The following is a 21,534-nucleotide window of genomic DNA, read 5'->3' as shown; positions in this document are numbered from 1 at the left end:
CAATTGTTCGCTGCAGAGATACTGCATCCTTTAAAAGCATTATGCTTCCCGAAATTTACCCAAATTACATCTCCATACATATGTAGGTTTACTTTTGATGAGTTGTAGTCCACCTTGATGAGCATTGTGCACAGTGATGATATTGTTGTTGTTGTTGTTGTTATCATTGTTATTATTATTATTGTTGTTGTTATTATCCTCATCATCATCATAACAGCCAAGCAACTGGATTTGGTAGTTATTGATAAGGTCTCAAAGAAGTGGAAAATCATAGACTTTTCAGTGCCCTGGGGCAAAGACATGATTAAGTGTCATATTTACGTTCCATTGGCCTTGGAGGCAGGACACATGCATGTAGTAGATGTGCCGAGTGTGATTGTCTGGAAGGATATTTGAAAAAACTAGGAATCCCTAATGTGTTGAGTGGTTTTTCAGTCCTCTTCTATTGTTGGTACCGCCCATACCCTTAGAAAAACCCTCGATCTTTGAAGCTCTTGGCGTGGAGCCAGGATTGAGGAAGAGCTTTCCAAGAATGAATCTCATCTCTTTTTAGGGAGTCATTATCAAATGAAATCCTTATTATATATTATGTTTTATTTATTTTTTTAATTTTGAAAGATAAAAATATTTTCATTTAAAGTTTTTAAAATTAAAAAGATTAATATATTAAAAATAATTTTTTTTGTCTTTGTAAATATTTTGGAAGGAATATTCTAGAATATGAAACAAAATGGTTCGTACTATTTTTCTCTTAAACGTAATTTATTCTTGAGTGTATCCTAAAAAAAATTTGACACTCCCACCCCTCCTTTCAAAAGATATTTTGTTCATTCATTTATTTATTTTTTATTTTTTTCACTCCAGGATGAAGAAGATTTGCCATTTAGAAAAGGAGAAATCTTGGAAGTGATAAGCAAAGACGAAGAACATTGGTGGACAGCCCAAAATAAAGACGGTGAAGTTGGACAGATTCCAGTTCCTTATGTAGAAAAGGTGACCTTTTTTTAAAACAGTAGCCTATTTGAAGTGCAATACGGTCATTTCCAAACATTATTTTAAGTCATGTAATTCTTTGCAATTTTTATTTTGGTGCTTGACTGCTTGTCATCATCGTATTCGGTTTAACATCCATTTTACATGCTGGTCAGGTTTTTACTTATCCTTCTCTTGCGTACATTTTTATTACTTCCTTTCATGATTTCCTTGGCCCTTTTCATATGAACTAAACCTAGCTCAACTGTTCCACATCCAACACAAGAACTCCCATCCATTCTTTCAACATGGCCATACCATCAAAGTCTCCTGTTCTGTACACCTCTCCCCATACTGTCCAGATTTAAACCCCACCACCACCACCACCAAACTAAGCCTGTCTTTAAGTCTCGCATTACATTCTCATATCATTTCTGTGCAATACATCTTCGACTAGGTTTCATTTCCATACATCATCACATTGTACACACGCCTGATAGACTGTCCCTTGATTAAAAGTTGGTTATGATCTGTTTGTTAGTAATGGTAAAAGTTTCATCAATTTACTCCATCCACTTCTGTTACAATCACACAAGATCCTGCTCCACCCTGTGCTCGAATCATATCACCAAAGTAACAAAACATTTCCACAATTTCAATAGCTTCAACATCAAGATAGACTTTATCAACATCAGTGTTATCATCCATCTCCATTGTCGTGCACATAAACTGATTATCATCTCTCAATCTACCAGTAATTTCACTGCACTTCTTGCTTAACCAATTTTGTAAGCAGTTCCAACACTACAGCCACTGATCATTCATTTCGGACCTTTATTTTTCATAGTATTCTTCAGAGTCTTTAACTTAACATGTTATCCATTGCTTCATAGGCAACTACTAAATCATCAACTATTAAATCATCTCTTATAAATAACCTGTACAGAACTCTCTGGACAATACTTTAAAACATAAATTAAAAGCAGTAGGCTTTGTACAGAACCCTGATTTAATATTAAATCTATCACTAAATGCGTTGTTAATTCTAACACAACTTTTGAGCATTTTTCAACATTGAACAATTTTCACCAACTATTCATTTGCCTCTAGTTTATGCGAAGCACACCAGACAATTTCTTTTGGCACTCGGTTAAAAGCTTTCTCCAAATTCCCAAAGGTGGGTATAAAACCAAACTGCATTTCATCTAGATTTATCTGACTTACTAGCTGGACGCCCGGCGTTGCCTGGTCGTACAATACGCTTAAACATGATATTTTTATTTATGCAGATTCCGTATGTGTTATTATAGAATCAGTTCTCTATTGAATATTATATATTACAATGAATAATTTGCCTGGTGGACTAATTTGCAAAACAAATTTTAAAATAATAATGTTGTTCATCAAATTCTGTGTTTATTTACAATATCACATCAGTTGATATTTGGGTTTGATGATGAATATCTTGGAAAAGTCACTTCTGATTAATGTTTAGTTTTTAAATATGTAAACGAAAAAATGATTTGCAACGAATATTAAATGATATCTCTTCTTTTATCGTATATTGAACTCATTAATAAGAAAAAAATTAAAATAAAATGGTGAGGTACAAGCGGGCTGGAACAGTGGACCATTTAATCTTTAGTTAGATACTTTACCAGTGACGTATATCTCCAGATAACATGTGCTGTTATTTTTAAGGAGAAATGAGTTGCTGAGAATTATCTCCCTTGGCCAGTGTAATGTAAAATATTACCCTGTAAAAATTCTTTTTTATCTAAAGAAAAAAGACTATTTTTTGGGTCGTATTTTTTTCAATTTTCGATACCTATCGGATGAATTTCTGTACAAAACATATCTAAGAACACTGCCATACACATAAATTAGCTTTGTGTAAAATTTGCAAAAGATAGGTTCAGCCGTTTTGGAACCCACACACACACACACACACACACACACACACACACACACACATAAAGTGACTTTTATATAATAGATTTGCTGCTCAATTATTCTCTCAATCTTGATCAAGACTTGATTCATCAATTTTAAGCCACTGTTATTTACTCTGTACATAGTGCTTCACCTTTACCTTTTAATGTATGTAATGTATATTACTTCATCTTTACCTTGTATTCACAATTGAACTAAGTCTTTCGGGATAATCTGTTTGATGATCTGATTTGTCAAGTCTGGGATCATCTCAATGCCTGTTTCACTCACCGCCTTCAACATTTCTACAATGACGTCCGAGAGTCCTCCAGCCTTGTCCTTTTTCATCTTACAGCTTCCTCATTTCTTTCTCAATTATTATGGCTGGATCAGGTACTGCTTCATGGTTTCATGAAAACTCGGTATTCAACAATTTTTCAATGTTCCTTTCTAAGCATCCCCTTTATTTCAAATGCACTTCTAATCAACAGCATCCATATTTGTCTTTGCCATCAACTATCCTGAATATTTCATTCTTTTACTCATCTGTTAGTGATATATCTGGAAATCTTTCTCAACATGTGAACTTGATTTTTGATGCTTTGTATTCAAACCTCAAACCATTGAGCAGTTTGTGTTGCTAAAGTTTAATACAGAGGTCATCAAAATGGTAATGTCCTTAATTGTCTTGTCATATTTAAAAATTATTTAAAAAAAAAAAAAAAACTTAAAATCTCTGCATTTTGATAAAAAATTGAATAATTTGTGCACAGAATTGGTCTTTTTTAAAAATAAAAATTGAGAAAAAAATACTATTTGTTCGCTTTCACAATGTCTTTAAATATGGGATTTATAATAAAATGCTTAATCATGCTTCAGAAGTTAAGTTAAACCTCTCGTTTTGTGTAGCATTTAGGGTCCAGTCATGGGCAAAATAAGTATATATATATATATATATATATATATATATATATATATATAGTCATCCACATACAGTACTCTTTCGTTGTATCACAACTCACCAGTGTGGCTAGACATACACCTTTCCCCAGCCGTGGATCAAACCTACAACTGTCGCATTGACAGTTTGCAGCTCTCACAATCAGACCACGAATCAGTGCTGTCAATATTTCTCCTCGAGTGTGTATTAAGTCCACACTCGCCTGTCACATAGTGCTCTAACCATCAGTTTGTTTACAAACAAACTAATAGTGGGCTTCACTTAATAGCTTAAATATGCATCAGGTGAAAAGTGCTCAACCCAAAGAGAAGGGGGGGCCTTTGTCATCCACATGCAGTACTGTTTCGTTGTATCATATATATATATATGGTTGCTTTCATCTAATTATTTGCCAGTGGATCTTGTGAAGTAATGAGATTTCTCATTACCTCATATGCAAATGAGATGATGTCAGTTTGAATAAAATGCCTGTTTTCAGAGACAAGGGCAAATTTGAAGTTGTGAGATGCAACAGCAGTGTGACAACTTTAACCACAAATATTAGATGAAAATACAGAATAGTTACTAATGTTTTTTTTTTTTTTTTTTTTTTGCAAGTACAGAATAGTTAATGTTTTTGTAAGTACAGAATTTATTATTTAAACACAGAATGTTTCTCCAGAAGAACCAAAATTGTTTTTTATTTATTTATTTTTAAATATCTATTCTAATTTGATTATTTTTCTTTTGTTTTTTTTCCTCTGACAGTATGATCCACACCAACCACAAAGATTGAGCAATTCACAGATCAAAGAATTTTCTAATCCTGTCACAAATACATTCAGTCCTTCAGCATTCAATCTCAAGGTATCAAAACATCTATTCAATTTTGCTTTCGTTGCTTTTTGATTGAAATAAAAAAAACTTGAAAATTGTGGTTAAATTATTCTCTCTGTGTAATCTTGAAGGATCAGAAAACATTGACGACCTACAGTGAAGATACTGCGTGAAATATGGAAACCGCATCACCTGTAGCAATCTTTAGATGTGGATGTGTAAATTAAAGTTAAAAGAATGCAAAATTCTTTTCAAAGTTGAGAGTAGAACTAACATGTACAGGAAGTTGTTGTTGGAAGTCCAAAATGACAAATCTTTAGATGTGGATGCGTAATGATAAGATTAGAATTGGAAATTTTCACTTTTAAAATTAAGATTTTTTTTTTTTTTTTTTTTTTTTTTTTTTTTTTTTCTTGGACTAGTTCGTCAATTCTGTGTAAAATATAAACATCAAGGTACGTGAACCAGTTGATGGTCTAACTATAGTCAATGACAAGATGCTTCTTGTGTCGATCGTTAGTGTTTACTAGAACTTGTGCTCTCCAGGGAGAACAAGAGGGTTCGATAACACTGTCTTTTAGGTTATGAATTTCAGATTGTATAAACTACTGATGGATAGGTGAGTGTCTTCTGGATTTTTTAGCAATAGGCTTGCAACCAGGTAATAAATATTCAAATAGTTGTGGAGAAACAAGACAGGATGCTATTACGGCACATACAGAAGGGATCTTTGTAACCCCCAAAGGATATTTCTACCTTTGAGTGTAGTTTGTGAAAATCATGGCCAAGTAAAACATTTGAGCAAAGAGAAGAAAGGACTAAAAGTTTAAAACGTGGGTAGGTAAACCTTTTATATGCTAATGTCGCATAGCAGTGACCGAATGTACTGCTTGATAAGGCTGTGAATGTCATTGATATCTTCCCGTGAGAGGTTTGTGTTGGGCAGTTTTACTTATGGATAATATTTGATTATATATGGCTTTCTGAGTTACCAGCATCCATCGGGATTATTCAATTCACTGAAAGTTTAATTATGGCTTTCGACAGAAAATCAGGTGATGCAGCGATTACAATGGATGCAATTGATGATTCACACGCAGGTCACCCTCTTAGGGGAGCGATTTGATCAGCAGACTAGTTGGAAATGTCCCCTCTTGCTGCAGCTTCTACAGACCGCATCATGGATGGGGCATTTAATTTGTGAATGTCATCCATTACCACAGAAGAGATATTTTTCTCCAAATGCAGTCAAAACATTTTCGGAAGTACAAAAACAAGTCACATGGTTCAGCGGTGACGCCACATGGTGTGAGGTTGATATGAGATTCAGCTTGTTTCTGAGCTGCTTCTAGAGTACAAGCTAAGTCGGAAGCGTCTGTCAGATTGAGTGTCCTTTCTGAGAGTCGTTGAATTGTATGAGAGTGAATGCCTGTTATGAGGGCATCACAAACTGCTTGGTCATGATGTTCTTCGGTTGTTACTGCCTTAAAGAGACAATCCGCAGTAAGCAAATCTAGCTTCTGCAAAAAAATCAATCATTCCACCAGGCTCCTGCTTAGAGGTTACCAAAAGATATCTAGAATGAACTTAGAGGGCTTTACAAAAAGAGACTGGAGTTTGTGATGGCTGATTCATACGAGTTACAATTTGCTATTGTGCACTGGATGGAAGATGTAGTTGGTAAGAAAGTCTAGTTTGGTAGTTGACAGACAGTTGATTGACCTCAGAAAATTGTTGAATGTACACAGCCAATGTGTCCAATGGCTGCAGAATCAAGCACTGAAGGGTTACCATTCAAATGTGACTTCAGAAATTGGTCCATTTTGGATTAGATTCTGGATGAATAAATTGTAATGATTTGGAACACGGAAGACGAATGATCGTCGGTTAATAAGGCTTCATTCATCTAGAATAGTAGTCAGATGGAAAGCAGGAGAGTGGAACAGTTCCACAGTCGGTCAGTTTTAGGAAAGAAGCTTTGTTCATAGAATTTGTTTAGATTTATACACAGATAGAGAATGGGGAAAACTGTTAGTTGTTGAAGCTAGACGAGTATTTTTCTGAAAGTTTGGCAAGGTGGGACCATAGATTGAAGCTTCTGTCATTCGTTTTTGTTTTTGATTGTTTATTTAAAACACTGACCATAGTGACAGATGACTTTCAAATGAAATTAAACATTTTCTACTCACAATTTCATTCTCAATTTTCTTTGCTAAAATGCAAATAAATTTCAGAGATTTATTATTACTTATTCTAATTTATTTTATATAATAAAAATATATATATATATATATATTTTTTAATTTTTCCTATTTACTAATTGTACAAACTTTAATAACATTTTATTAAAATTTGAATGACTTTTCCTCTATATTTCCTTTTATGTGGCCATTTAGTAATCAAATGATTTCACTTAAATAAAAAAAAAATTGTTTCTATTATACAACTAAAACAGAAAAAGATGTTTTACAATAACACAATCCATAGTCGAGATCATTGTTCTCTGACTGGCTGAAGTATGATCCTGTGCAGTTCTAGGAGGTTCACCTTCCTAGACTTTATCTTATCCTTCTTTAGTTTATTACTAATGGCTTTGGGCTCCCTTTCCGTAGAATGCCAATGATGCTGAAGACATTTTTTGGTTGACCAGGATGCTTTTCCTCTAGGATGCTGGCCCATCAAATCCTACTTTCTCAACCTTGTTTTACATTTATAAAACCCATCACTAGTGGACAAGTTTCCTTGTGCTTTAAAAAAAAATGGCAGCTGTTTGAAAAGTATAATGCAAGAAAAAGTACATGAATTTCTTAAAACTTTGTCATTGATGTCTTTTGTTTAAACTTGTGGTTACAAGACAATCTGACTTGTGTGTTCTCTATAGAAAGAAAGGTTAGAGAATCTACATAAAATCTAAAAGTGGATTTTTATGTAAAATTTACCGGGGAAGACAATGGAAATGTTTCCAAATGTCTAAGGCATCCACTGAAGGAGCTATGAGACTATAATCCTCTTAAAATTTCAAATGTATCCCATTTTTATGAAATTTATATCATATATAAACATTTCTGAGGAAGACCATAAAAGTGTTCCCAAATCTGTTATCCTTTACTTGTTTTCTGAACAACCTAATATAGAACTCTTATATCTAACAGACATCTTTTTGGTCCCCCGACAAAAGGAGGTTGGCCCTGTAAATTCACCCATGTCTGTTCGTCTGTCCACACTTTTCTTAGTAACTATGCCTTGGAATTTTTTGAAATTTTGCACAAACATTAAACATGATATGAGTAAAAAAGTAACAGGACGGATTTTCCGGAAAAACTCCGGTTGCCCCCTCTAGGGTACCTTTCGGGTTAAAATGGCTAAAATTGACACTTTTGTGCTTATTAAAAAAAAAATGATGCCTTGGATTTTTATAAAACTTTCTGAAAAGTTGTAACTAACTGATTTCTATATTATTTTCTTTGTTTATACTTTGCGATAACTCTTGGGTGTGCCTCGGGGGCTCTTTTAGGGCTAATAAAAATCCTCCATTTTTGGAACTATTTTACCATATTTGCCCAAAATTTTCTGTGTATGTCTATTTAGCCGTTTTGCATGGTGCTGAACTCAAATTTAAATATGTTAAGGCCTTAGGAACTTTTGGGGCTAAATGAGGTGGGGGTTCAAATGATGGATTTATTTCTTTTTTTTTTTTGCATGGTGCAGAACTCAAATTTACATATGTTGAGGCCTAAAACTGCACCGTTTGTTCACTTTCACCAGGATTTGACGTCCCCTGGGGACTTTTGGGGGCAGAACTGAACTTAATCTTTTTTTTTATGCCTCGTTCACTGTGCACTCATGGTGGAGCATGCATGCTTTACTTTTTTTTTTTTTCTCATCCACAGGTGAAACTTCCAGCCAAAGCCCGGGTCAAACAGCAAAGAATTCCCAATATTTATGATAAGACACAACTTAGACTTGAGGTATTATGCTCGTCTCCTAAATGCATCCTTATCACTTCCATGTTTTTTGTCTTCTGCTAACTGACCTTGTTATCGCAACTGTTCTACATCTACTAATCCATGCACTTTTTTTTTCTCAATGGAACCAAATAAAAAAATCTGTTCTGCATAAGTTTCCTCATACTGTCCAGATTTGATCATCCTGTGAGGTCATCAAGTCTAAGCTTATCTTTAAGACTCTTATTACACATCCATTATATCATTCTACAATCCTCTCCATGCAATGCATATCCTCAACCTCGTTTTACTTGCATACATCACACTGCACATATATGCTTGATGGATTCTTCCTTCTGTCAATGGCAAAAGTTTCTTGCACTTACTCCATCCATTTCTAACTCTTGCAATCCAACTAGCACCTGCTGCTTTTTGTGCTTCACTGGTATTATTAGATCAGGCTATCTGAAGATATCGACTTAAATGCACCAAATATTGAATTTATTATTTTTTTTCTTTTCCCGTTGCAAAACTTCTGCAAAGTCAAAAATAAAAACAATTTTGCTCTACAAAATGAACAAACCAAACATCATGAACAATATAAACGTGCACCAAACATTAATACAATTGTTTTTGTTTTCCTTTCCATTTCGAAATCTAAACCATGTTCTGCAAAGCCAAAGACAACAATTTTTTCCTACAAACCAAACACGAACAAATATTTCAAAATATAAAATACTTCAAGCATAAAATTTCTTCAAAAATGACTATTCGACATTACATAAACTGAAAATGGTTGATATACTGGTCATAAAATATGCTTAATATATTTAAATTCATGCATATTTCATATTATAGAACCAATTCTCTATTGATTATTATATATTGTATGCAATATATAGCAGTGATTTTAAAAAAATAAATAAAATAAAAATAAAAAAACAATCACTTTGGTGCCATCAGCTACAATCGGAAGCAGCAGTATTTGCTACCATATGATATAAGGATAGATCAATATAAAATCTTTAAAAATTAACACAGTTTAACATAAATCTATACTTGGCCATGCATAGAGGAGCACTTTAAGTTGACTTACGTTTTCCAAGTTCTAATTTTGACCCCTTAACAGCTATTTTTACTAGCTAGATTGTTCCGCCACTAAGATTAAAGAAATTTATAGAAACTCTTTATCAATGATAATGACTGCTATAAGAGTGTCTTGATAGACCTAGTTGAGATATTATTTTCTCTTTAATATTAATTGGACAATCAGTTAACAGTGGGAAATTGAATCCCAATGGTTTGCTACAATCGGATGCTAATTACGTCCATCTTCAAATTAGCCCATAATCTGGCTCCCTTGGAACTCTGATAATTAATCTGCTTCTTTGGCCTGTGTCATAATTACATAGTTTAATTGATATTTAAACACTCGCTATATATATATAGAGGAGAAAAATTACGAACTACAAAAATGGCCCACTATAAGCCTCAAAAAAGAAGTCATTCAGAAGTTTCTGATCTGACTAGCTCAGACTCAGAAACTGAAATAAGCAAACAAAACTTCCCAAGATTTTTTGTAATAGAAACAATTGAAGGAGAACAAATAACAAAAATGTCTCCTTTCAAAATAGAAAGAATACTATCAAAAGGAATCAAACCAAAAACTGTAAAAAAAAAAATAAAAAAAAATGGCACACTGTTAATTGAAATAACAAACCAGAAACAAGCAACTGAAATTTACAACTGGAAACTTTTCGATGATCGAAAAATAAAAACCTACCCCCGCAGAACATTGAACACTAGCAAAGGTGTAATCAGGTGCCCCGAACTAGCCCTGGCCCCTTAGAAGAAACAAAAAATAATCTTAAAAATCAAAACGTCATTGATATCAAAAGAATTCAGATAAAAACAAGATCCGTCGAAATCATAGACACAAACGCTTACATATTAACATTTGATACTCCTCAAATACCTAACAACATAAAAATAGGATATGAAAAAATAAACACTGAAATTTACATACCAAGCCCATTCAGGTCTCACAATTGTCAACGATACGGGCACCATAAAGATCGATGTACACGACCACCAACTTGCATGAGATGCGGAGACAAAGAAACCCATACTGATTGTCAAAACGCACCAAAATGCGTTAATTGCCATCTAAATCATAGCGCAAACTCAAAGGAATGCGAAAAATGGAAAAAAGAAACTCTCAGAATAAAGTACACCAAAAACATAAGCTTCCAAGAAGCCCGTAAACTAGCAGAAAACACAAAATACTCTGAGATAACAAAAAGAAATACACAGCCTAACCTTGAACCAAATAATACAACAAAAACAAATCCCTCAAACGTCCAAATTGAAGTATTCATGAAATTACTCAACGAAATGAGAGAACTAATAGAAGACTTTAAAAAAAACCATGAAACAAACCATCACAGAAAGTAAAGATTTTTTAAAGAATATAACCGAAATAATACAAAGTCCCCAAACTAAAACTCTAACACAAAAACTTAAACTCCAAACAGCATCCATAGAAACAACCCCTACGACAGAAAAAAAAAAATAAATAAACAGACCCCAAAAGAACCCCACAAGACCGCTACCAATAAAAGCAAAATAAACAGATCCCGCTCAACCTCTAAATCAGGACCCTACCACCCACCAAGACCCCATTCGCGATCTGAAACCCGAAACACCCAAGAAAACATCGAAACTATGGACGTAGACATAAACACCAAAAAGACAAATAAACCATGGCTCATAAAATACTTCAATGGAACATAAGAGGAACAAAACCCAACTTTGAAGAAATATTACTCCTTATAAAAACTTTCTGCCCTGCTATAATTGCCCTACAAGAAACCCACCTAAAAGAAGATAATACAATTAATATAAAACACTACTGCTCATATAACTACCTAAACAAGAATTCAAACATAGCTACAGGAGGATCATCACTACTTATAAACAAAAACATCCCACACAGTGAAATAAACCTAAAAACAAACATACAAGCTGTTGCAATAACCACAACATTCCATAAAACAATAACATTCTGTTCACTATACATCCCACCAAGTGAAAGAATAAAAGAAACTGAACTAAATGCCCTAATCTAACAACTACCAAAACCATTCATACTAATGGGGGACCTAAACGGCCACAACGAACTATGGGGTAGTACAAGAAATGACAAACGTGGTAAAATAATCGAAACGCTACTTAACCAAAATCAATTATGCCTACTCAACACCATTTGCGACCCAACTCTATTTATAGACTACAACTGGAAAAGACATGATGATACATGCGGAAGCAATCACTACCCAATTATACTAGAAAACAAAAACCCAGAACCAGACGACAAACCTTCCCGTTGGAATTTAAAAAAGCAAACTAGGAAAAATTCCGAAACTCCTGCAAATCTAGACTGATACCAGAAGCAAACACCCAGACTGAGGATCACATAATATATTTCAACAATACACTCCTTTCCATTGCAAAAGAAAACATACCAAAAAGTTCTCCCCCTACAAAAAGTCAACAAACCATGGTATAACAAAGAATGCCAGGAAGCAGTGAGAATGCGACGTGCCAAACTAAGAAAATTTAAAAAGAATCCAACTAAGGAAAACGTAGATCAATTTAAAAACAGCAAAAGCAAGAAAAATCATCAAAGAAGCAAAAAGGAACACCTGGAAAAACTTTTTATCAAAAATAAATGAGAACACCAAAATCAAAAAAAGTATGGGAGATGGTAAGAAAAATATCTAGGAAAAACAATAAAGACCCATTCAAACAAAGAAAATATTGCAAACAAACTAGCTGAACAATTCTCCATAAACTCCTCATAAAAAAAAACAATCAAAGAAATTCCAAACCCTAAAACAGAACGAAGAAAAGAATTAACTTCAAATCAAAAAACGAAGAACATTACAACCAACCATTCAACAGAACAGAACTAAAAGAGGCAATCCAAAAATCTCATGATACAGCAGTAGGCCCTGACGAAATCCACTATAAATTTCTAAAAAAAACTACCAAAACCATCTCTCAACTACCTTCTACAAATATACGACATATGGATGAACAATAACATCCCCAAAAACTGGAAAGAAGCCATAGTGATTCCAATACCTAAACCAAAAAGAGACCATTCAGATCCAACAAATTACCAACCCATTGCCCTCACCAGCTGCATATGCAAGACCTTCGAAAGGATGGTCAATGAAAGACTAACATGGTATCTTGAAAGCAAAAACCTGATAACAGAATATCAATCAGGCTTCAGGAAAAATAGAAGCCCCATCGACCACCTATTCAGATTAGAAACATTCATCAGGGAAGCTTTTGCCAGAAAAGAACACCTAATAACAATCTTTTTCGACTTAGAAAAAGTATGACACTACTTGGAAATATGGCATTAAAAAAGACCTATATGAACTTGGATTTAGGGACAGAATGCCAGAATTCATTTGCAATCTCTTAAATAATCGACACTTCCAAGTAAGACTAGGCAACACACTCTCAGCCCAAAAAGAACAAGAAATGGGGGTACCTCAGGGTAGCATCTTATCCGTCACCCTTTTCAACATAAAAATAAATAAAATCATTGAAAACATAAACCCTGGTATTAACTGTGCCCTATACGTAGACGACTTACTCATCTGCTACCGATCAAAATACATAACCACAGCTGAACGAAAACTGCAACTTTGTCTAAATAAAATAATAAAATAAACGAATGGGCCACAGAAAATGGTTTTAAATTCTCAAAAGAAAAAACAAAATGCGTCCATTTCTGTAAACTTCAAAGAACTCATCATGATCTCATCCTAAAACTGGATAACAATATCATCCCTGTCGCTGAACAACACGAGTACCTGGGCTTAATACACGACAGGAAAGTGATCTTCATACCTCATATAAAAAATCTAAAAACAAAATGTCACAAGGCCATTAAACTGATCAAAGTCCTAGCCCACACTGACTGGGCCGCTGACAAAACCACACTACTTAAACTATACCGTTCCTTAATAAGATCCAAGCTGGATTATGGATGCTTCATATATGGGGCAACCAGAGAATCATATATAAAAGAACTAAACACAATACACCACCAAGGCTTAAGACTGGCTGTCGGAGCCTTCACCACTTCACCAGTGGAAAGCCTATACACCGAGTCTAGATGGAAAAAACTAACCCTTCAATACTGCTTAAAACTCTCATGTCCTTCAAACCCTGCAAACAATTGTTTTCCACCCACAACACACAAACTTCTTCAATGGGAGAGAAAATATTATTAAATCATACAGCCTACGTATAAAAGGCCTTCTTAAAGAAGCCCAAATAGATACCACAGAAATCCATGTTTCCCTCAAACCAAAATCTCCACTTTGGCTAATTAAACAGCCATCGGTAAATTTAAAACTCAAGAATGTAACAAAATCTAAATCCAACACACATCCCCTAACTTATACAAATAACTTCAATAATATATTAGAACAATATCAAAACTGGACACACATCTACACAGATGGCTCCAAAGAACTAAACAAAGCTGGAAGTGCAGCCATATCTAATAACATTATACTACAAAAACGTCTCCAAGACGACTGCTCAATTTTTAGTGCTGAATCAACAGCCATAGACCTAGCTTTAGACATCATCCAAAAAAACAAGTCAAACAAATACTTAATATTATCTGATTCACTTTCAGTCTTAACGTCATTATATAACAAAAACTTGAACAACCCCTTAATCATAAACCTCCTGGAAAGAATCACCTCCCTTTCCAAAAACACTGACATCGTATTCTGCTGGATTCCCAGCCACATAGGACTCAAAGGCAACGAAAAAGCTGATGCAGCAGCAAAAAAATCTTTAAAAATGAATATCAGCAATACAAAAGTACCTCACACTGATTACAAACCTCTAATCAACAAATACATCACTTCCAAGTGGCAGGAGTCATGGAATGCCTGCAAGAATAACAAGCTCCAGCAGGTGAAGCCCAACCTCGGGAAAAGAACGGAGGGCGGGACCTCTAGCTGGGAGAAGACAAGAAGAGAAGAAACAGTAATGACAAGACTTCAAATAGGACACACCAGGATCACTCGTACCTGTTAAAAGGCGAAGAGGCCCCATTCTGTGTGTCATGTCATGAGCTTTACACGGTGAAACATATCCTGATAGACTGCGTGGATCTCCAGCAGATATGAATGAGGTACTACCGTGAAGGTAGTCTAAAAGATCTTTTTCACGGAGAGACCCTGGCAATATCCTGAAATTCCTAAGAGAAACAAGATTATGTAAGAAAATCTAAGACCCTAATAAACAACAAACAAACATAACCAAATAACCACTTCAGAAAAACCTAAAACCCAAATAACAAACAAAATACAACCAAACAACCTTTCCAGCAAAATCAAATTACCTCATAAACAACAAACAAACATAACAAAATAACCTCCTCAGCATTAAATGATCCACAAAGGTTGATATGCTGGTTAATTAACCCATCCATCCATCATATCTAATATATAATACTGATTTCAAAAGTAAAAGAAAAAAATTACTTGGGTGCCATCAGCTAGAATTGAAAGCAAAACATTTAACGCTTCAACCAGGTTTCTGTTATTGGCAGATAGAGAAAGATTTAAAATTTAAACCACTTCAAGCTGTGAATGAATTTGTGTAAAAGTAATAGAAATATGTTAGCAAGTTGGAATGGACATTTTGCTTTTCAACTTGCCGGCATATTTCTGTATTCATTCATCCAAAGATTTTACTCATTATAAACCATACTTGGTGTATGATTAGTATTTCTCATTAATTTCAGTGTTGTGTGATCTCTAGTGTAAGAGATTATCTGTTAAATATTTACACACACACACACACACACACACACACACACGTACATCTACTGTTTTATTTATATAGATAAAATGTATCCAAATATATCGTACACACAAATTTGAATATATTTTTTAACATTAATCTCTTGATAAATTTAGATAGTTAAATATACAATACACTTACATTACATTTATAAATTTGATATTTTACTGCAATAGAAAATAGAATGCTTCAAAAAATGAATATTCCTAGCCTATTTTAGTTCAGTGTTTTTTGTTGTAACCTTAATGGAAGTCAAATTAATAGGAAAGCCAGTGTGTATTTCTTTTTCTTGGCCATTCTCCTCAGTCGAATTACTTTTATTAGTTGTTAGATGAATAGCTTACATGGTGGACAGAAATTTACAGAATATGCCAGAAATTTGCAATATGCAAAATATCATCGGCTTCAGAAATCTTTAGACTAAATTTAATTTTAAAAAATTTTCATTACAATTCCCCCCCCCCCCACTGTTTGCTTACTATTTAACTGTCTTTCAAAGCAAATATTTAAATATTATGTCACAGAATTTTTTGGGTCAGGATTGATAATTTGGATTATTTGAACTCCTGTTTTTTGCACAATGTTTCGCTCAGTGTAAACTCTATTTAAAATTTTGTATATACAAGATGCAACTGAAGAAGGTCAGGAGTTTAGCTAAAACGTGAGAAAAATATTCAAGATGAGATCAGGAGTCTAAATAATCCCAAATCTTTATATTATTCCTTAAGAATTCTAGTCAGTTTATCTTTATTTTTTTAAAGATTTTACTACTTTTTTGTGAAAAGAAATATATATATATAGTCATCCACATACAATACTGTTTCCCTGTTTCACAGCTCATCAGCGCGGCTAGACAGGTAACTGCCTCAAGCCAGGATCAAAACCTGACCGCCCAAATGACAGTCAAGATTTCTCACCATTACACTATACGGCTGCTGCTGTGTGGGTAATGAATTAACGATGTTGTGACATCGTCCAAATGCCTCCGCTCAATTTATTTACACAAAGAGTGTCACTTAATATGCTAATGGCACTTTGTCACTTCTCGATATGCTCAAATCCTTCATATGTATTATAAGTAATACTAGACTTAGTATTGACTTAGAATGAATGCTTTATACAGAATTGATGGTTGAATATGTTTAAATTGTGCTCATTTTTGCATTAAATACTAATCTATATTAATCCCTAACTATGCATCAGATAACATAATACTTAGTTTGCTGCATTTTATAACAAAGATCTATACAAAATTTCATTCAAATGAGCTTAATAATTTGATAAAAAATAGAGCACTAATCTATAATATAAATCTCACCTGTCTGTTTACATGTATGTATGAATGTCTGCCTAAGACTTTTGACAGAGGGAAAGGATTTTCACGAGATCGGTACCATTTTGAATTTTGGATGACAAATATCGAAAAATTGGCCAATTCCTTCATCCTCAACTGGACCCTTTTCTACAGGGAGAGGTTGCTTTTTTCTATTTTCGAAAGTCATCCCCCCCCCCTTTTTTTTTTTTTTTTTTTTTTTTTTTTGGTTAGCCTTAATTTAAACCTACATCTTTTCTGGTTTGCCAATGGGCACAAGTTTTTTTTTTTTTTTTTTTTTTCTTTTTTTTTTCCACACGTTCTTTGCCTCCTTCGCTGTACAGGTTTGAGCCTGCCTGCCTACTACCACTTTTGCTCAGCACACACCTCCAAACACCTGGGAAACGCCTGGCACCCAGGCTAGTAAAATATATAATATAGATTTCTTTTAGTCATTTCTACTTCATTATTTTGTTTGATGAATAAGTTCTAAATTGTTTTATTATTAATCATATTATTTACTAGCAGTTCAGCCCGGCTTTGCTTGGGCCCTATATACTGTTCATAGATTTATGTACTTATATTAAAAAGTTTGACTTGGAGGAGTTTGGTTGAGTCTGCAAACATCAACTCTTTCAACTTTAACCTCTTGGCAGCCAAAGTTTTGCCCAAAAACTGATTGAAAAGCTTGCATGTCTGAATGCCCTTTATGTAAAATTTCAATTGTTTAAACCCAAAATTCGTTGAATAGTTTGCTAGAGACCCCAATGGTCAAATCTTTTGAACTTTGACCCCCTTGGCAGCCAAATTTTCAGACAAAAAAATGATTAAAAAGCTTGTCCTGTGTCTGAATACACTTTATATAAAATTTCAAATGTTTAGACCAAAAATTGACTGAGTAATTTGGTAGAGACCGCAGAGATCAAATTTTAAAAAACTTTTATCCCAATTTTGACCCCTTAACATTCATTGTTTTGGGCTTAAATAAAATGAAAAAGTTTGATCCATGTCCAAGTAACCTACATCTAAAATTTCAAGTGTTTAGACCCAAAATTGTCTGAAGAGTTTCATAGTTTTCAAAGGTCAAATCGTTGAACTTTCGCCCCTTGACAGCCAAATCTCTGGCCGAAAACCAATTAGTTTTTCCCAAATCTCAGTATCCTTTATGTCAAATCTCTAGTCTGTAGACTGAAAATTGAAAGTAGTTTGGTAGGGCAATGTACACACACACACACAGACAATTTCACTTTTGTAGATATATAGGTTAACTGCATGTTAGTTCTTGTACATTTATTTTTTGTTTTGCATTTTTTTTTATGAAAGTATTTTTACCTATTCTATTTAAAATAGGATTGTTAGATTTAAATTTGTGACTGTTTAGGTATTGTTTACATCTTAGATATCAATTGATACCTGGGTTCACAAAATGTCTTCTTTTTTCAGAAAAACAAGAGTCAAACCATGAAATCTTGTATCATATTTACAACCGACTCTTGACTGCTACTACACAATGAGGTATTTAAAGATGGGGGACAACCATATGTGAAATTGTTATCGGTTTATCGGATAAACTTTCATCATTTTTTTTTTTTTTTTTTTTTTTTTTTGCAAACATAATAAACGGTCACATTCTATTTGTATAAATAGAAATTAGCAACTTGGTAATTTTAATGCAAATTTATCTTTTAAATGAAATTGTAATGAAATCCAAAGAAAGAAGAAATGAATTCATTTAAGTAATAATTGGAGGAGTCCTGTTTTTTTTTCTTATTTACTTATTGAAAATAAAGTTGGTTTCCCCTACAGACTAGAATGGAACATTTGAAGAGATACGAAACATTTTGTCTATGGGATGAAAACATTAAATTTTAAAAATAATTTAAAATATGACATTTTTAACAAGAGAGGGGAATAGAAAAGAAACTAACCTAACAACTACTCTTTTATCCCTTATTCTTTTCAGTAAGAATTCTAGCAAGCAATGTTATTTTCTAATTTAAATGTTTTTAATGTTAATATTTTTATTAAATCGTTTTAGTTATTTTAATATCAACAAAACTATTGCGTGTGTCTGTAGGTCGAAAATAGGACAATAAAATTACAAATTAGTAGCACCAAACTTTGAATAATTCGTCTGTACTATATGTAAAGTATTTCAGTGTTTTATTACTGATTTAAATGACAGTAATCCGGTTGGCAATATAGGAAAAATTAACTTTTTAGTGGAATTTTTCTTTTGTTTTGTTTTAAATCTGATTACTGCCTTGACTCAATATTATCTCCCTTTCTCTTGCTTTTACCTTTCTTTCTCTTTTACTGTTTTTTTTTTTTTTTTTTTGTATATCCTCTTCCTTTATCTGTTTAGTCTTCTCTTTCCCCTTTTTGTCATACTTCAAACGATTCATAATGCGGGTAGGGGAGGTAGATTTTTTTCATCAAAAAATGACTTCTTGTCTCCTCCTTGCACACATGAAGTTTTTCTCTTAATTTTGAAGCTATAAACCAAGAAAGCAACTAACAGCTATGTCTTTCCTTTATTTCTTGAATCAAGTATATTAATGATGTAAACTTTAATTGTAGACAAAAAAATGGAAAATGTATCTTGGTTTCAGATTTTTGCGTTGACATCTCTGAATTACATCAAAAGAAGTTTTTAATGCTGTTACCATGGTTTCATATACTCACCATCCTCAGGTGATTTTAAACTCAAAATATTTTTATTGTACTTCCAGGTATTAATTCTATTTTTTATATATACTAGCAGTTCAGCCTAGCTTTGATCGGGCCCTATGTACTGTTAATAATTTTATGTGTGTGTGTGTGTGTGTATATATATATATATATTAAAAAGTTTGACTCGTGATTAGACCTAAAATTGGTGGAGTTTGGTAGAGTCTGCAAGCGTCAACTCTTTCGACTTTGACCTCTTGGCAGCAAAATTTTCGCCCAAAAATTTATTAAAAAAAAGCTTGCTGCATATCTGAATACACTTTATGTAAAATTTCAAATGTTTAGACCAAAAATTGACTGAGTAATTTAGTAGAGATCGCAGAGGTCAAATTTTTACAACTTTGATCCCAATTTTGACCCCTTAACATTTATTGTTTTGGGGCTCAAATCAAATTTGATCCATGTCCAAGTAACCTACATTTAAAATTTTAAGTGTTTAGGCCCAAAATTGGCGGAGGAGTTTGGTAGAGTTTTCAAAGGTCAAATACATGCATACTAGTGGAGGGAGGGGCAAGCCTAAAATATGCTTAAATATATTTTAATTTGTCTCGATTTCATATATATTACTATAGTCATGATTTCAAAAGTAAAAAAAAAAAAAAAGCATTTAGGTGCCATCAGCTAGAATCAAAACCGAAACTGTAGCATTCAAAACTGGTGACGTTACCACTGTACCAATGTGACATGCATATGAACAAATTTAAAATAAGATGAATGTACAAAATGTTTAACGATGTTTTCAATTTTTAGCTATTTTTTTGAACCCTTAGAAACAATTTTAACTTGCTAAAAACCCATAGAAAAAAAAACGTCTGTAAAAAATCCAATCATTTGAGGCTCCTAGCGCAGCTCTGCAACTTTTAGTTTCAGAAGAGATAGTTTGAAAATATGGAGAACGAAAGAACCACACACACACACACACACACACACACACATATATATATATATATTAGTTTTACATGGGACACCCATGTTTGTGTATTCTCATCTGAAACTAAAAATCTTGTTTATTTTCTTTTCAGATTGGAGATATCGTGACGGTAACAAAAATAAATCCAAATGGCCAATGGGAAGGAGAAGTGAATGGAAAGACGGGCATTTTCCCATTCACTCATGTAGAATTCATAGACTCTGAAAATACAGGTGAAGGCGATATTGAAAATAATACAAACAAAGTATAGGCCAAAAAGACTTAAAATGATATCTTCCTTCCTTATCTTCCTCATGGAATATGTACATAGACAGGTTGGTTCCATGGATTGAGATAATAATAACGCCACTCTTTTTTTTTTTTTTTTTTTTTTTTTGTGTATATGTGTCTACTGATGGACTTTATATGTGCACAATCGTTATGCTAACAAGAGGCAAAGACAAATAGATACAAATGGACTTTTTTGGAGATCAGCCTCATCTGACATCCTTCCTCTTCGCCTTCCTTCCAGATAACATGTGGGATTTGAGGAAAAACACAAAATTCACTAAAGATAAAAGTTCTTAATTTGCTATAATCACACGTAAATGTATAGCAATTTTTTTTTATAATTTAAAATATTTCTGTACAATGCACATATTTCTTCCAGATATTTTTTCTGCCAATCCACAAAGTTAATTATTAAACTTTCTTCATAGATTTTTCTTTTTCTTGTGCAGATTAGTGATGTTTTAAGCCAACACATTTCAGGTGAAAACATTACATATTTGCATGTCCTGTTGAAATTAATATAAACTCAAAAAATTGCAAACAATGATCCAGTAGAGGATGTATTTTTAACAAAAAATCATCCATAATTACCTTCCACATTTAGTCAAAATGATCGATTGTAGTTGCCTCCCTTGGATATTCAGAACTTGACATTAAAAATTATGATAAAACTATAAATCAATAAACTTAATTTTTACTTGTAATTATTTTTCTACTGGATCTTTTTTTATAATTTTTGGAATTTATACTAATTTCG

The 21,534-nt window shown here is 33.3% G+C and overlaps 1 protein-coding gene across 1 annotated transcript in view; it reads left to right on the top strand.

The window, feature by feature from the left end:
• LOC145292879 (adapter molecule Crk-like) overlaps window positions 1-21,204 on the top strand; it is a 193,993-nt gene extending 172,789 nt beyond the window's left edge. Inside the window, exons 5-8 of the mRNA XM_080138998.1 lie at window positions 865-993; window positions 4,613-4,711; window positions 8,572-8,649; window positions 20,599-21,204. Of these exons, the coding sequence (XP_079995124.1) occupies window positions 865-993; window positions 4,613-4,711; window positions 8,572-8,649; window positions 20,599-20,757 (465 nt within the window). The 3' untranslated portion in view covers window positions 20,758-21,204. The remainder of the gene's footprint in view (window positions 1-864; window positions 994-4,612; window positions 4,712-8,571; window positions 8,650-20,598) is intronic.
• The last annotated feature ends 330 nt before the right edge of the window (window positions 21,205-21,534 follow it).

Source organism: Euprymna scolopes, chromosome 14 (genome assembly GCF_053919585.1).
Source record: "Euprymna scolopes isolate OS-2025 chromosome 14, ASM5391958v1, whole genome shotgun sequence".
Lineage (NCBI taxonomy): Eukaryota > Metazoa > Mollusca > Cephalopoda > Sepiida > Sepiolidae > Euprymna > Euprymna scolopes.
This window is presented reverse-complemented; position numbering and strand designations above follow the sequence as displayed.